Below are 17,294 nucleotides of genomic sequence, written 5' to 3' on the forward strand. Positions count from 1 at the left end.
ACAGGTAATGCAATGCAACCAGTGGCAGCTGCCAATCAGATTCCAACCCAGCTGCTAATGAAACTGCTGTAGGGTCCCAGGCTTAGTACCTGGGTGACAAAATAATCTGTACAACAAACCTTCATGACATGAGTTTCCCTGTGTAACAACCTGGCTCATATACACCCGAACCTAAAATAAAAGTTAAAAAACTGAAAAATAGGCCCAGTGTGGTGGCTCATGCCTGTGATCCCAGCACGCTGGGAAGCCGAGGCAGGCAGATTACCTGAGGTCATGAGTTTGCCTGACCAGCCTGGCCAACATGGCAAAACCCCATCTCTACTAAAAATACAAAAAATTAGCTGAGTGTGGTGGCACGCGCCTGTAATCCCAGCTACTCCGGAGGCTGAGGCAGGAGAATCACTTGAACCAGGGAGGTGGAGGTTGAGGTGAACCAGTTGTGTCATTGTACTCTAGCCTGAGCAACAAGAGCAAAACTCCGTCTCAAAAAAGAAAAAGAAAAAAAGGGGAGGGGAGGCTGGGCGCGGTGGCTCACGCCTGTAATCCCAGCACTTTGGGAGGCTGAGGTGGGCAGATCATGAGGTCAGGAGATCGAGACCATCCTGGCTAACACGGTGAAACCCCATCTCTACTAAAAATAAGAAAAAAAATTAGCCAGGCATGGTGGCGGGTGCCTGTAGTCCCAGCTACTCGGGAGGCTGAGGCAGGAGAATGGTGCGAATCCGGGAGGCAGAACTTGCAGTGAGCCGAGATTGTGCCACTGCACTCCAGCCTGGGTGACAGAGCGAGACTGTCTTAAAAAAAAAAAAAAAAAAAAAAAAAAAAGGTGAGGGAGGGGACGGGAGAGGAGGGGAGGGAAGGGGAGGAGAGGGGAGAGGAGGGGGGGTGAGGGCAGAGGAGGGGGGGTGAGGGCAGGGGAGGGGAGGGGAAGGGGTGGGGAGAGGAGGAGGAAGGGGTGGGGAGTGGAGGGGAAGGGAGAAGGGGGAAGGAGTGGGGAAGGGGGAAGGAGTGGGGAGGGGAGGGGAAGGGGGAAGGAGTGGGGAGGGGATGGGAAGGGGGAAGGGGTGGGGAGGGGATGGGAAGGGGGAAGGGGTGGGGAGGGGAGGGGAAGGGGTGGGGAGAGGAGGAGGAAGGGGTGGGGAGGGGAAGGGGTGGGGAGAGGAGGAGGAAGGGGTGGGGAGGGGAAGCGGGAAGGGGTGGGGAGGGGAGGGGAAGCGGGAAGGGGTGGGGAGGGGAGGGGAAGGGGGAAGGGGTGGGAAGAGAAGGGAAGGGGAGGGGGGAAGGGGTGGGGAGGGGAGGGGAGGGGGTGGGGAGGAGAAAGGGGAAGGAAGGAAGGGAGGAGGAAATTGCTATAGGTTAGCTGTATGATTCTGAAGACCCACCAAAAGGTTTAAGTGTCAGAACTGGACACTCCATGAAGCCAGGCTCACCTGGGAGCTCCCTGGGGCATGGCTGACCACCTGGGCAGGCTCTTGGTTGTTCCTGATATTGTCCTGTTGCTGATGAAGCAGGGCGAGGCCCGCCGCAATGTCGCTGGGCACCAGATCTGTGTCCTGGGTGGGAAACCACAATGGCCTGTCATAAAACCCAGCAGGCACCGCCCCCGGGTTCCCTAAAATCCGGTCTTCTATAGTTCATAGGCATTCACGCACACACAGACATTTCTAGACACAGAGGTATGTTAAAAAGCCTGCTCCTGGCAGGAGTGCTTCTCTATGTGACCTGAATATGTTTTCAAATCCTGCCCTCAGACAAGTCCACTGGAGAATATGAAAATGCTATTCATCTGTCTTAAAATTTCACTTCAAGTGACTCAGCTATTTTTAATCTACTTCAAATATTTTGTAAAGTGGAGAAATCAATGGATAAATTGTCCATTTTTGTAGCAATGCACCATTTTAGCCCACGTTTATACTCTCATTTCTCAAGATGCTGGGAAGGTTTTGTTGAAACACAGTGGATGGTAGAGATTTGGTATGGCAAGCCTCAAAAAGGACCCCAAGCTAGGAAAGCAACAGACAGTGAGTCTTCTTGGGCCTGACGTGTCCTTTTTCTCCAGGAAATGGAGGAGTTAGGAATTATCACCTCCGGGTACTTGTAGCCCGTAAGAATGGACAATATACTGCCAGGTGCAGTGGCTCACGCCTGTAATCCCAGCACTTTGGGAGGCCGAGGTGGGCGGATCACCTGAGGTCAGAAGTCCGAGACCAGCCTGGCCAACATGGTGAAACCCCGTCTCTACTATAAATACAAAAATTAGCTAGGCGTGGTGGCAGGTGCCTGTCATCCCAGCTATTGTAGTACTCTAGCTACTCAGTAGGCTGAGGCAGGAGAATCTCTTGAACACAGGAGGTGGAGGTTGCAGCCAAGATTGCGCCACTGCACTCCAGCCTAGGTGACAAAATGAGACCTTGTCTCAAAAAAAAAAAAAAAAGGGATAATATACAGGCGACTCGGCCACTGAGCCATCAGTTCTGCCTATGACGTAGATTACGACATCCTCTAGAAATAACCAGCTTCTCTTCTTCCCTCTTCCAAATATCTTAAGACTAGGTTGAAGCACTCCTTTAAGTTATTTAGGGGACACGCTTCCCTCTTCCCTCTACGGAGGCTGCTGCTATGGCTTGGTGTCAGGCTCCAGGACCAGCCCTGAATGGTGCCAAGTCGGACAGCACAGAGGTGGGAAGAGAGGCTGGCAGGCGTGCAGGATAAGCAGAGAACTCTTCCTCCCTTACCTCGTCTCAGTACGGAATGTAACAGCATTTAGCAGAGAATGTCATATAAAAAGATGACACGCTGCATGTGAAAAAAAACAAGCATTTTCAAATTGCGGAAGAACTCGCTCTAGAATGATGCTCCCTTCTGTGCTGCAATCATCTATTCAAACTGTCTTCCAAAAGTAGCATCGTCGATCATTTCCATCATGATACAAAGTGGTAAGAAGTCACTCACTATCTGATTCCAACCTCGATTCATGCCACTGCCTGTGCTTGGTATCTGCTCAATAGCAGGTGCAAATTATTCTCAAAGTGTACAGCGTCTGTTAAGTGGTTCCTTACAGGCTAATCCAGCATTTTGACAGGGTAGTGAATGGGTGTCAATACGAAGACATGTCCTACTGGGGCACAGGGTCTGAGAAGGTGTGGCTCTTGCAGTTAACTGCTCCCTGGAGGGCTCATCACAGACAGAGGGTCTCCCGCCACCCCCCACAAACCCAAAGACGCCAGGTTCTCAAACACTGTTTTATGGGAACAGAGGGACCGGCTCCATCAGAAGCATTTACTGAAACAGAAGAAAGAGACCAAACCAGATCCCCTCGGCTTACTGAAAAGTAGGTTGAGAAAAGCTCTGCCGTACTCGAAAAAGCAACCCGTGTATGGTCGTCTTTCCCAATGCAACAGCACAAGAGCTTGATTCTGGTTTCCCACACGCTTGTAGCTGCTGTCTTGAGGCCATTAAGTAACTGGCTTGAATCACGACTATCCAGGTGGCTGGGGCCGGCAGAGGAATATGGAGCCATTTTCCCCCCAAGAGGGTCAAAGACAATGATAATGGAAACCACCGTGGCAGCAATGATGATCCAACTGCAAGACAGAGAGAGGAAAAGGCTCGGTGACTGCGGGCCCCAGCCCACACGCAGGTGTCTGGGGTCCCTCCTCCAGGTTCAGTTTCTGAGTCTCTACCACGGAGGGTTCTGTTACCGAGGAAGATGCAGCTCTCCTGGAACCTGCCCGAGGCAAGCAACTTTCTTCTAGAAAGTTCCTTATGAGGCTGGGCGTGGTGGCTCACACCTGTAATCCCAGCACTTTGGGAGGCCGAGGCTGGCAGATCACGAGGTCAGGAGATCGAGATCAGCCTGGCCAACATGGTGAAACCCCGTCTCTACTAAAAACACAAAAATCAGCTGGGTGTGGTGGCGCGTGCCTGTAGTCCCAGCTTCTCAGGAGGCTGAGGCAGGAGAATCACTTGAACCAGAGAGTCCGAGATTGCAGTGAGCCGAGGAGGCGCCACTGCACGCCAGCCTGGCGACAGAGGGAGACTCCGTCTCAAAGAAAAAAAAAAAAAGTTCCTTATGAATCAATGGTTAACCCAGGCCCTGCCCTAACAGTGAAGGCCACAGAAGGCACAGGGAGGTGTCCGCTGGGCAGAGCTGCAGCCTGGGCCCGGAAGCAGCGGGCACTTCTCCATATGGCCCTGGGACCATGACATACGCCCTTCCCCTTCAGTGCCTCAGGGCTCTTCTCATGAAGGTATCACAGGGTACTCTGACAGGCCTTTCATCTATATGTTTAAATATTTCCACACTGCAAGACGCTGGATTCAGGAGCACACGCCACCGGGAAGATGCCCCTCCCGAAGGGACTCTGCTGCCCCCTGGCGGTGTGACTCGAGAAACGCAGCAACAGCCCAGGTCTGATTCCTTATTTAGAACAGAGGGTGTTAAGGGGGCGGGACTGGATCATCTCTAAGATTTTTAGCCTAGAAAACACGAAAACCTTATCGTTCTAGAATATTATTCTCTGTCCCACTTCTGGACACCGTATCTCTTTTCATACCTTTAGTTTTAGTTTTTGCCCTGGTTCTGGTCTTTGGTTTTCTTCCGAATTCTTATAAAAGAAGGGTTAGGAATAAGAGACTTAAGAAAAAAAGAAAAAAAAAAAAAAGAGAGAAGAGAATGTAGAAAATAAAGAACTGGTAAGGAAAGAAATCTACATCAATACATGCATAGCGAAAGATGAGTTGTATTTCATGGATAACCAGTGCCTCTAAATTTTCATGAGTTACGCAGAAACTAACTCCAATTTCTAACTATTTCAGGAAGTCCGAGGGACGCCGGACTCTATGTCATGTTACAAGGGTTTGTTCACCTATGCCTCAAATCCACTGAAACTCAAAGAGAAGAAGGGAGATGTCACCTGACCACGACGGTTGCGATGATGCCGTTTACAACTGTCCTGTCGCACTGAACACCATCTGCCACCCAGGCGGCCCCCAGAGAGGCCCAGACCATCTCTGGAAAAAAGAGCGCCAGGCGGATGTAAAGCAGCTTAGACATAGACTTCCGCGGTCCAGGGTTACAAATCGTTCCTGAAATACAAAAAACGTTCCGACTGCTCAGTTGCTTCCTCAGAGATGAAGAGCTTCCTTTTTGCAAAAATACAGTTTTTGCAGAGCATACATTTGTCCTGTGCACACACCCGCCTCCTGACTTTTTCTACTTGTAATTGGTAATCAGCACCTAAGTCAGAGAGCAAGTGAGAAAATGAGGATGGGAAACGTGACAAAAAGTCCTGGGCTCTTTTTTAAGATTTACCAGGGATTAAAAACACTTCTGGGTTCTCACTGGGGTGACAATATAATCATGGCCCAAACTGGTATACTTCTGAGAGGAAAAAAGGGGACTATTAATAATTATGCTGGGGCCAGGCGCAGTGGCTCACACCTGTACTCCCAGCACTTTGGGAGCAGGCCAAGGCAGGTAGATCACCTGAGGTCAGGAGTTCGAGACCAGCCTGGCCAACATGGTGAAACCTCATCTCTACTAAAAATAAAAACATTAGCGAGGCGTGGTGGCGAGCATCTGTAATCCTAGCTACTTTCGAGGGAGGTTGAGACAGGAGAATCGCTTGAACCCGGGAGGCGGAGGTTGCAGTGAGCTGAGATTGCACCACTGCACTCTAGCCTGGGCGACAGAGCAAGACTCTGTCTCAAAAAAAAAAAAATAATAATAATAATAGTAATAATTATGCTGGGACAACAGGCACAAAACAGAACTGTCCCAGGCAAACAAGGATATATGGTCACCCAAGTTCTAACAGCCAGAAAAATAAGCTCCACACCCCTTTGAGACCTATATTGTTCTAGACACCATCCTAAGACACTTTATGCGCATAGTTCTTTAATCCCCACAATGACTGGGTTAGTCATTATCTCATTTTACGTATGAGCAAGCAAACTGAAGCTCAGAGAGCGTAATAGCTACTTTTTTGGAGACAGGGTCTCACTCTCTTGCCCAGGCTGGAGTGTGGCAGCACAATCACGACTCACTGCAGCCTCAACCTCTCAGGCTCAAGTGATCCACCCACCTCAGCCTCTCGGGTAGCTGGGACTACAGGTGCACACCACCATGCTGAAATAGGCCTAATAGTCCCATAGACAGTTGTTTTTTTGTGGGAGTTTTTTGGTTGATTGTTGTTTTTGTTTTTTTAGATGGAGTCTCACTCTGTCGCCCAGGCTGGAGTGCAGTAGTGTGATCTCAGCTTACCACAACCTCCGCCTCCCAGGTTCAAGCGATTCTCCTGCCTCAGCCTCCCTAGTAGCTGGGATTAGAGGCATTACACCTGGCTAATTTTTGTATTTTTAGTAGAGACTGGGTTTCACCATGTTGGCCAGGCTGGTCTTGAACTCCCGACCTCAAGTGATCTGCCCGCCTTCGCCTCACAAAGTGCTGGGATTACAGGCATGAGCCACAGCACCCTGCCAGGAAATAGCTTTTGAATTCAAAAAATTATCTTCTGTTAGAATGACTTAAATAGTTACATTTAAAAATATTAGGCACTAACACAAAGAAGGATGAGTTCATGTCCTTTGTAGGGACATGGATGAAGCTGGAAACCATCATTCTGAGCAAACTATCACAAGGACAGAAAACCAAACACCGCCATGTTCTCACTCATAGGTGGGAACCAAACAATGAGAACACTTGGACACAAGGTGGGGAACATCACACACCGGGGCCTGTCGTGGGGTGGGGAAGGAGGGAGGGATAGCATTAGGAGATATACCTAATGTAAATGACGATTAACGGGTACAGCACACCAACATGGCACATATACACATATGTAACAAACCTGCACGTTGTGCACATGTACCCTAAAACTTAAAGTATAATAATAATTTTAAAAATGCAAAAATAAATAAACAAATAAAATATTAGGCACTAACAGCCTCATTTTTGGCACAAAGACAAAATTTTATAAGCTAAATAATTGTAACACTAACCTCTCTGAGGGGGAAAGAGTGCAGGTATGTAAAAAAACAAACAAACAAACAAAAAAAAACACAGTCCTATATTTGGAGCTTGTTATAACAATAGCCAAACACCCCAGAGAAACAGGAAACAGAATCTGCATACACACTGCTTCCTGGAGGGCTGGGATTCTAAAAACAGACACATCATAATATCAGCAGCACCTGGACCTGAAACTCCAACTGTGATGACAACTGCTGATACTGCATTAATGAAATACACAGACAAGGAATCAAGTGATGGTGTTGCTCTTATTAAGGTTCCAGAAAATAAGATATTGATCCCAGCACATTGGGTGGCCAAGGCAGGAGGATTGCTTGAGCCCAGGAGTTCGAGACCACCCTGGGGAACACAGAGAGACCTCATCTCTGATTATTTTTTTAAAAAGATGATGATGATGATGGTGGTGGTGGTACTGAGAAAATCTCCTTTACACGGTTTTGCCTGCCTAGAAAAAATTTCTGGCTGTGTGCGGTGGCTCACGCCTGTAATCCTAGCACTTTGGGAGGCCAAGGTGGGTGGACTGTCTGAGCTCAGGAGTTTGAGACCAGCCTGGCTAACATGGTGAAACCTCATCTCTACTAAAATATAAAAAATTAGCCGGGCATGGTGGTGTGCTCATGTAGTCCCAGCTACTCAGGAAGTTGAGGCAAGAGAATTGCTTGAACCCAGGATGCAGAGGTTGCAGTAAGCCAAGATTGTGACACTGCACTCCAGCCTGGGCGACAGAGTGAGACTCTATCTCAAAAAGAAAAAAAAGAAAAAAGAAAAACTTTCCCTTTTATTTTTCCTTAAGAAAAACAGATGCTAGTATGGACCTGGCTGCCGCAGCAGGCTTCCTAAGGTCACTGGCCCCATAACCAACGAGCACAGCTGCATTCCTAAATGTAATGTCCTCACCACCGTCTTGGTTAAGTAACCCTATCATCCATCATCAGACACAGCCACTTATGGAAGAGCAATGAAAGGAAGGCCTAGGTCCCAGAATCAGTACACTCGACTCCCACAGCCAATGCTGCGATCTTCTCTGACCCAGCTTAGCAATGAGCTCTTGGGATACAAACACAGAGGAGATACAAGGAGGCATCCCACAATCAAAGCCACACATGGCACAAGGCAGACTTTGTATGTCAAAAGTGTTCTTCTGTCAAAACATGGTAGTCATAAGGGTGGACCATCCCTAATCAAACCTCCCACAAGGTGCAACAGTAGGATTTCATTTGGGAGGTTTTCAAATAAAAAATAGAAACTAGGCCGGGTGCGGTGGCTCATACCTATAATCCCAGCAATTTGGGAGGGCAAGGCGGGTGGATCACCTGAGGTCAGGAGTTCGAGACCAGCCTGGCCAACATGGCAAAAACCCATCTCTACTAAAAATACAAAAATTAGCCAGGCATGGTGGTGGGCACCTGTAATCCCAGCTACTCGGGAGGCTGAGGCAGGAGAATCGGTCGAACCCAAGAGGTAGAGGATGCAGTGAGCTAAGATCATGCCACTGCACTCCAGCCTGGGTGATGGAGAGAGACTCTGTCTCAAAAAAAAAAAAAAAAAAGAAAGAAACTACCACAGTATCAAAGTTTTCCTCAAATGCCGGGCGCAGTGGCTCACGCCTGTAATCCCCAGCACTTTGGGAGGCTGAGGTGGGCAGATCACCTGGAGTTCAAGACCAGCCTGACCAACATGGAGAAACCCAGTCTCTACTAAAAATACAAAATTAGCCAGGTGTGGTGGTGCATGCCTGTAATCCTGTAATCCCAGCTACTTGGGAGGCTGAGGCAGGACAATCACTTGAACCCTGAAGGCGGAGGTCGCGGTGAGCCGAGATCATGCCATTGTACTCTATCCTGGGGAATCAAAAGCGAAACTCCGTCTCAAAAAAAAAAAAAAAAAAAAAAGTTTTCCTCAATTGAGCTACAGAAGAGGATCAGTCTTCTGGATGGAGAGGACTGAATTCCACCTGCTCCAAATGTTCCCTCCACATCTTGTGATGTTCCTTTTAGAGAGAAGTATCAGCCAAAAGCTAAAGAAGCATTCTTTCAGCTCAGATGACAGAGTATTGGGACTTGATTTATGAAACAAAAGGGACAACAGAAGTTAGCTATGTCAGCCGGGTGCAGTAGCTCACGCCTGTAATCCCAACACTTTGGGAGGCCATGGCGGAAGTTCGAGACCAGCCTGGCCAACATGGTTTCTACAAAAAAACACAAAATTAGACAGGCATGGTGGTATGTGCCTGTAATCCCAGTTAATTGGGAGGCTGAGGCAGGAGAACTGCTTGAAACTGGGAGGCGGAGGTTGCAGTGAGCTGAGATCCCACCACTGCACTCCAGCCTGGGCAACACAGCGAGATTCCATCTCAAAATCAATCAATCAATCAATCAATCAATCAATCATTTATATTTCCTTTACCTGTTCATGTTCTTTGCCCATTTTCCTACTGACCATTGGTTTTTTCTTTCTTTTTTTTTGAGAGGGGGACGGAGTTTTGCTCTTGTGAAAGTGCTGGGGTTACAGGCTTGAGCCACCGCTCCCAGCCTTCAATACATATTTTTAATAAGGCATATGACGTTACATGTAACAAACTGACAATTTTTTTTTTTTTTTTTTTTGAGATGGAGTCTCGCTCTGTCGCCCAGGCTGGAGTGCAGTGGTGCGATCTCGGCTCAATGCAAGCTCCGCCTCCCGGGTTCACGCCATTCTCCTGGCTCAGCCTCCCCAGTAGCTGGGACTACAGGCGCCCCCCACCACGCCCGGCTAATTTTTTGTAGTTTTTAATAGAGACGGGGTTTCACCATGTTAGCCAGGATGGTCTCGATCTCCTGACCTCGTGATTCGCCCGCCTCGGCCTCCCAAAGTGCTGGGATTACAGCCGTGAGCCACCGCGCCCGGCCACAAACTGACAATTAAACAAACTTTTTTTTTGAGACGGAGTCTCACTCTGTCGTCCAGGCTGGAGTGCAATGGTGCAATCTCGGCTCACTGCAACCTCCGCCTCCTGAGTTCAAGCGATTGTCCTGCCTCAGCCTCCTGAGTAGGTGGGACTACAAGGGCCCGCCACCACGCCCAGCTAATTTTTTGTATTTTTAGAAGAGACGGGGTTTCACCGTGTTAGCCAGCATGGTCTTGATCTCCTGACATCGTGATCCACCCGCCTCAGCCTCCCAGAGTGCTGGAATTACAGGTGTAAGCCACCGCGCCTGGCCTTCAATACATATTTTTAATAAGGCATATGATGTTATGTGTAACAAACTGACAATTAAACGAACATGTTTTTATAAAATACTGTTTTCAGTTCGGTTGGGATATCTCTAGCCACAAGTTACAGAAAATTCAACTCAAACTGGCTGAAAAGCAGGAAGGGCCACACTGACTCGAAGGACTGAGTGCAGAAGCAAGACGGCATCGGGGCTGCCCTGACCGAGACAAGGCTCCATCTCCTTGTGCTTCTCCCAGCTCTCCCCTGCTCTGTATGTCAGCTCGCCTTAGGCTGTGAGTGGAGACGCAGCTTCAGCCAGAAGGAGCATGATGATAAATGGCTTTTGGATCCTTCCTAGAGGGGCAAGGAAGCACTTCCCCAGAACCTTCCACCAAACTCTCCCTGACTCTCACTGGGCCAAAATGGGTCATGTGTCCATTCCTGAACTGATCACCGATACATGAGCCGGGCCTAGGGTCTGCTTCTCTGACGCATACTTGGTATGTGTGGGATGGGGGCAAAACAAAACGGGTTCTGTTTGGAGGAGGCTGTGGGATAGACAACCCACAACACTCCGACAACCCACAGATGATTTCTGAGCTCTGACCACAGGTACATGATGATGCAAGCATCGTACGAGTGTCTAGGAGGAGGGAACGGAGTGAATATGAGCATCCCTCACAGGGAGGTAAAGGCGTCCCAACACCAAAAATATCTCAACACAAACAAACATGTAAGGAAAAAAAAAAGTACACCGACTGCTTCCACTCTGATCCTGCTATTACAGCCACGAACTCAGTGGTCTAACCAGAATGTGAGATGAACAAAAAAGAGCAAATAAGTTAGATAATGCTGTATCTGAAATGACACCAGTCTCAATACTTCACCTTCAATAAGAAGCTTCCCAGCGCTGAAGCCACACTGTACACATGGTTTCTTTCTTTCCTTAAGCATCTGGCACCAATGACAGCCTACACTTGGGGGCCAACACAAACGGGGAGCCTCCTTGCGTGGATGTTTCTAGAGGCATACTAAAATACACAGAGCTAGCTGGGTGCGGTGGCTAACACCTGTAATACCAGCACTTTGGGAGGATGAGGTGGGTGGATCACCTGAGGTCAGGAGACCAGCCTGGCCAACATGGTTAAACTTTGTCTCTACTAGACCAGGTGCAGTGGCTCACGCCTGTAATCCTAGCACTTTGGGAGGCTGAGGTGGGTGGATCACGAGGTCAAGAGATCGAGACCATCCTGGCTAACACAGTGAAACCCCATCTCTTCTAAAAATACAAAAAAAAAAAAAAAAAAAAAGACAGGCACGGTGGCGGGCACCTGTAGTCCCAGCTACTTGGGAGGCTGAGGCAGGAGAATGGTGTGAACCCGGGAGGCGGAGCTTGCAGTGAGCTGAGATAGAGATAGCGCCACTGCAGTCTGGCCTGGGTGAAAGAGCGAGACTCCATCCCCCCAATAAATAAATAAATAAATAAATAACCAAACTTTGTCTCTACTAAAAATACAAAAAAAAAAAAAAAAAAAGGGAAACTTTGTCTCTATTAAAAATACAAAAAAATTAGCTGGGTGTGGTGGCACGTGCCTGTAATCTCAGCTAGTTGGGAGGCTGAGGCAGAATTGTTTGAACCTGGGAGGCAGAGGTTGGTTGCAGTGAGCTGAGATTACACCATTGCAGTCCAGCCCTGGGCAACAAGGGCAAAACTCTGTCTCGAAAGAAAAAAGTAAAATAAAATACACAGAGCTCTGTTTTCTATGTTACTGGGGTAATCAGGCACATGCCACTCTTGCTGGTCATCCCAAACCCTAAGGTCTTCTTCTCATGAAAGATGTTGCTGCTAACATTTCTATCCTCTACATTTCTCCCATGAGCTAACACCTTTTACATTTCAGTCCTTTATTCCAAACTGTCAAGATCTTGATGCCGTCACTCACTGTATCACCAGCGCCTCCCAGTGCACCTCCACCACCAGCATATATCTGATATGCATACCTCGTCCATCCCAATTCAAGCAGTGACTAAAGACTAAAACATGGCGGATGGTGGCATGTCACACAGCCCTGCCTCTGACCGATGAATCATTTCTATGAATGCATTCCTTTGTTAGTCACCACAGTGCTCACATCATCCTATGAAGCAGAGGAATCCAACAGGGAAGGTTTCCAACACTTCTGGAGACATTCTCAGATAAATGGTTATCTACAGAAAACTGTAACACATATAAAAAAATATGAAGAATAGGTGATCAGATGCGGTGGTTCACCCCTGTAATCCTAGCGTTTTGGGACACCAAGACGAGAGGATCACCTGAGCCCAGGAGTTCAAGATCAGTCTAAGCTATATAGCAAGACCCTGTCTCTACAAAAAATACAAATAAAAAAAATTAGCCAGGTATGGTGGCACGTGCCTGTAGTTCCAGCTACTTGGGGGTTGAGAAGAGAGGATTGCTTGAGCCCAAGTATTTGAGGCTGCAGTGAGCTATGACTGCGCCACTGCACTCTAGCCTGGGCAACAGAGCAAGACACTGTCTCTAACAACAACAAAATAGTTGTAACCCTCACAATGTAAAAATAAAAGGGGCCAGGCGCGGTGACTCACACTTGTAATCCTAGCACCTCGGGAGGTCGAAGCGGGTGGATCACTTGAGGTCAGGAGATCGAGACAAGCCTGACCAACATGGTAAAACCCCATCTCTACTAAAAATACAAAAATTAGCCAGGCGTGGTAGCGGGTGCCTGTAATCCCAGCTACATGAGAGGCTGAGGCACGAGAATCACTAGAACCCAGGAGACGGAGGCTGCAGTGAGCAGAGAGCATGCCACTGCACTCCAGCCTGCGCAGCGGAGGGAGACTCTATCTCAAAAAATAAAAATAAAAAATAAAAGGATCAATAGCCTAGTCTAAAATTGGGCAAAAGATCTGAAAAGACATTTCCACAAAAATGATATACAAATGAGCAATAAGCAAATGAAAGGATGCTCAACATCATTAGTCATCAAAGAAATGTTCCTCAAAGCCATGAGATAAAAAACAAATGGCCTGTAGCCCCAGCTACTCGGAAGGCTGAGGCAGGAGAATCACTTGAACCCGGGAGGCAGAGGTTATAGTGAGCCGAGATTGCACCATGGCACTCCAGCCTGGGTGACAGAGTGTGACTCCATCTCAAAAAAACAAAACAAAACAAAACAAAACAAAATCATGAGCTACCACTTCACTTTCACTAGGATGGCTATAATTAACAAGTCATATAATAAGAGCGTTGAGCAATTAGAACCCTTATACACTGCTGGTGGGAATGTAAAATGGTACAGCTGCTTGGAAAAGTCTGGCAGTTCCTCAAAAGGTTTCACAGGGCATTAACACATGATCCAGCAATTCCACTCCTAGGTACACACTCAAGAGAAATGAAAACATGTCTGTATAAACACTTGTATGCGAATGTTCATAGCTGCATTATTCATAATAGGTGAAAAATGCAAACAATCCAAATGCCTACCAAATGGCAAATGGATAAATAAAATGTGGTCCATTCATTCGATGCTCTTATTCAGCCATAAAAATGAAGTACTGATACATGCTAAAACATGGATGAACCTTGAAGACATTATGCTAAGTTTAAGAAACCAGACCAAAAGGCCATACAGTGAATAAATTCCACTTATATGACGTCCACAATAGGCAAATGTACACAGACAGAAAGCAAATTAGTGACTGCTTAGGGTTGGGAGAGTTTGGGAAAATGAGGAGTGACTGCTAATGGGTACGGGATCTCTTTCTTTCTGCTTTGTGACAGAGTCTCACTCTGTCACCCAGGCTGGAGTACGGTGGCGCGATCTCAGCTCCCTAGCAGCTGGGATTACAAGCATGTGCCAACATAATTTTCTCTATTTTTAGTAGAGACGTAGAGATGGGGTTCCACTGTGCCGGACAGGCTAGTCTCGTGCTCCTGGCCTCAAGTGATCCACCCGCCTCAGCCTCCCAAAGTGCTGGGATTACAGGTGTGAGCCACTGTGTCCCACCTAGTACAGGATTTCTTTTAGGACTGAAGAAAATGTTATAAACTTGATTGTGGTGATGGTTGCACAACTCTGTGATTATATTAAAAACTGCTGAATTGGAAAGTTTACATAAGTGAATTGTATGGTATGTGAATTATATCTCAATAAAGCTATAAAAAATAGGTATCAAATAGAAAAGGCTACTTTTTACCTCTCATGCTGACACACATGATGGCTGACACAGTACATATGACAACTGCCAGGAGAATCATGAGGACGATCAAGTAACTGCTGAGCAAGGCTCCACCAGCACAGTCCAGCTTCCCTCTGTGCATGAGATACAACGTCAGAATGCCAATCCACCTGGTAAAAAAAAAAAAAGGGAAGGGTCAGAAATGAAATCCAAGGAGCTGCTGTGTAAAACATAATACAAAGAAATAAAAGGGGACTGGGCGCGGTGGCTCACACCTGTAATCCCAGCACTTTGGCAGGCTGAGGTGGGCGGACCACAAGGTCAGGAGATCGAGACCATCCTGATCAACATGGTGAAACCCCGTCTCTACTAAAAATACAAAAAAAAAAAAAAAAAAAGCAAAAAGCTGGGCGTAGTGGTGTGCGCCTGTAGTCCCAGCTACTCGAGAGGCTGAGACAAGAGAATTGCTTGAACCTGGGACGCGGAGGTGGCAGTGAGCCGAGATCGTGCCACTGCTCTCCAGCCTGGGCAACAATGTGAGACTCTGTCTCAAAAAAAAAAAAAAAAAAAAAAGGAAAGAAATAAAAGGAGTTAATATTTTCCAAAACAAGGCAAGGTTCACTTTGGAATATAATTTTCTTTTTGTAGAGACAGGGTCTTGCTATGTTGCCCAGACTGGTCTTGAACTCCTAGCTTCAAGTGATCTTTCTGCCTTGGCCTCCCAAAGTGCTGGGATTACAAGCATGAGTCACTGCACCTGGCCTGGAATATAACTGCCAATAATAAAAGATCTAGGCCCGGCACGGTGGCTCATGTCTGTAATCCCAGCACTTTGGGAGGCCAAGGCAGGAGGATCACTTGAGCACAGGAGTTGGACACTAGCCTGGGCAACACAGTGAGACTCCATCTTTACAAAAAAATAGAAAAAGTTAGCTGGGCGTGGTGGCACGAGTCTGTGGTCCCAGCTACTTGGAAGACTGAAGTGGGAAGATCGCTTGAGCCCAGGAGGTTGGGGCTGCAGTGAGTGGTGATCGCACCAATGCACTCCCGCCTGGGTAGTAGAGTGAGACCCTGTCTCAAAAAAATAAAAAGAAAAGGGGTCTATGTTGCCCAGGTTGGTCTCAAACTCCTGCCCTCAAGCAATCCTCCCGTCTCAGCCTCTCAATGTGCTGAGATAACAGGCGTGAGCCACGGCGCCCAGCCAAGACTCTACTTTTTCATAACAATGATTCATTCCCTGCACAGATCCTCTGGGAACAAACTTCAGGTACCAATGCCACTTCCCACTGATTCCACACTTTGAAAGACAACAGCGTTGTATGTTGAGCCTGTCTGCTTCTCACGAAATGCAACCACAACCGGCTCGGTATTTTTTCCTATCCTTCATGTTGCAGATTCAAGTGCCCCGTACAAAGGGAAGGAAGGGCAGAAGTGGCTGCTCCCGCCTCAGGAAAGGAGACCTCGAGGCCAAGGCTTTTGCCGACGGTAACACCCTCGCGGCTCCCCAGGGCCAGGTCTCGGCGCTGCACACAAAGGGGTGCTCGCGTCCTGATGCGCGGACTTCCAGGCCCCCTGTGTGTCCCCGGGTCCAGCCCACACACTCTGGGGGCTTCGGTTTGTCATCCGTCAAATGGACACAGCACCACTGCCCACCTCTTCGGGCGGTGGTGAGAACTCGATAAGAGGATGCGTGGCCAGCGCTGGGACCGCGACAGTGCTTGGGAAGCCACTTCTGTCACCGTCTCAAGGGACAGCTCGCCCCCTGCTCCCTCCCCGGTGTGCTCCACCGCCCCCATAGCCGCCGTCCTTACCACAGCACTCGCACGACCAGCTCGAAGAACCCTGGGAAGACCAAGTCGTCGCTGGCGATGGCCCAGCGCCGGCCGAAGAGTACCATCCCCGGCATGGCGAAGGTGCCGTAGCCCGCACTCAGGACAGACCCAGCGCGCCGCTCACCGAACACAGACCAGCACCCTCCGGACGCCGCCACCAAATTATCGGCGCTCAAGCGCAGACGCCGCGAGGGCGGGGCCCTGCGCATGCTCACGCTGAGGCCGAGATCGGCGCACGCGCACTGAGCCCCACACCGCCTCTTCCGCGGGAGCTCTCTGCGCCTGCGCAGAAACGCTGATCCGGAAGGCGCTGGCAGAGTCGGTTGCAGGTCTGCCCGTCGGTGAAATCTGTTCTGGTATTTCCTTTTTCTTTTTCGTGAAAAGTGCAGTGATATCCGTTCTGGTGATATTTCCTTTTCCTTTTTTTTTTTTTTCTTGAGACGGAGTCTCGCTGTGTTCTCAGGCTGGAGTGCAGTGGGTGGGATCTCGGTACACTGCATCCTCCGCCTCCAGGGCTCAAGCGATTCACCTGCCTCAGGCTCCCGTGTAGCTGTGATTACAGGAGCGTGCCACCACGGCTAATTTTTGTATTTTTAGTAGAGACGAAGTTTCACCATGTTGGCCAGGCTGGTCTCGAACCCCTGACCTCAAGTGATCCGCCTGCCTTGGCCTCCCAAAGTGCTCGGATTACAGGCGTGAACCACCGCGCCCGGCCCTGTTTGTTTAAGGCGGCGTATGGTTCTGTCGTTCAGGCTGGAGTGCAGTGGCGCAATCATGACTCACTGCAGCCTTGAACTCCTGAATGCTGCCTTAAATTCCTGGATTCCAGCTACTCTCCCACCTCAACCTCCCGAGTAGCTGAGACCAAAGGCATGTGCCACACTCCCGGCTGATTTTTTTTGTTGTTGTTTGAGACGGAGTTTCGCTCTTGTTGCCCCAGGCTGAAGTGCAATGGCGCGATCTTGGTTCACCACAACGTCCATCTCCCGGGTTCAAGCGATTCTCCTGCCTCAGCCTCCTGAGTAGCTGGGATTAC

At 48.6% G+C, this 17,294-nt stretch overlaps 1 protein-coding gene across 2 annotated transcripts in view; it reads right to left on the reverse strand.

Annotated features, from left to right (window-relative positions):
- DAGLB (diacylglycerol lipase beta) overlaps positions 1–16,998 on the reverse strand; it is a 39,539-nt gene extending 22,541 nt beyond the window's left edge. Inside the window, exons 1-5 of one of the 2 annotated variants that reach the window (XM_054496144.2) lie at positions 16,238–16,998; positions 14,445–14,596; positions 4,917–5,088; positions 3,326–3,584; positions 1,431–1,553 (exon numbers count right to left, since the gene is read on the reverse strand). In XM_054496144.2, the coding sequence (XP_054352119.2) occupies positions 1,431–1,553; positions 3,326–3,584; positions 4,917–5,088; positions 14,445–14,596; positions 16,238–16,758 (1,227 nt within the window). In that variant the 5' untranslated portion in view covers positions 16,759–16,998. The remainder of the gene's footprint in view (positions 1–1,430; positions 1,554–3,325; positions 3,585–4,916; positions 5,089–14,444; positions 14,597–16,237) is intronic. The other variant, XM_054496145.2, reaches the window with a different exon arrangement.
- Positions 16,999–17,294: the final 296 nt, after the last annotated feature.

The sequence above is a fragment of the Pongo pygmaeus genome, chromosome 6 (genome assembly GCF_028885625.2).
Source record: "Pongo pygmaeus isolate AG05252 chromosome 6, NHGRI_mPonPyg2-v2.0_pri, whole genome shotgun sequence".
NCBI lineage: Eukaryota > Metazoa > Chordata > Mammalia > Primates > Hominidae > Pongo > Pongo pygmaeus.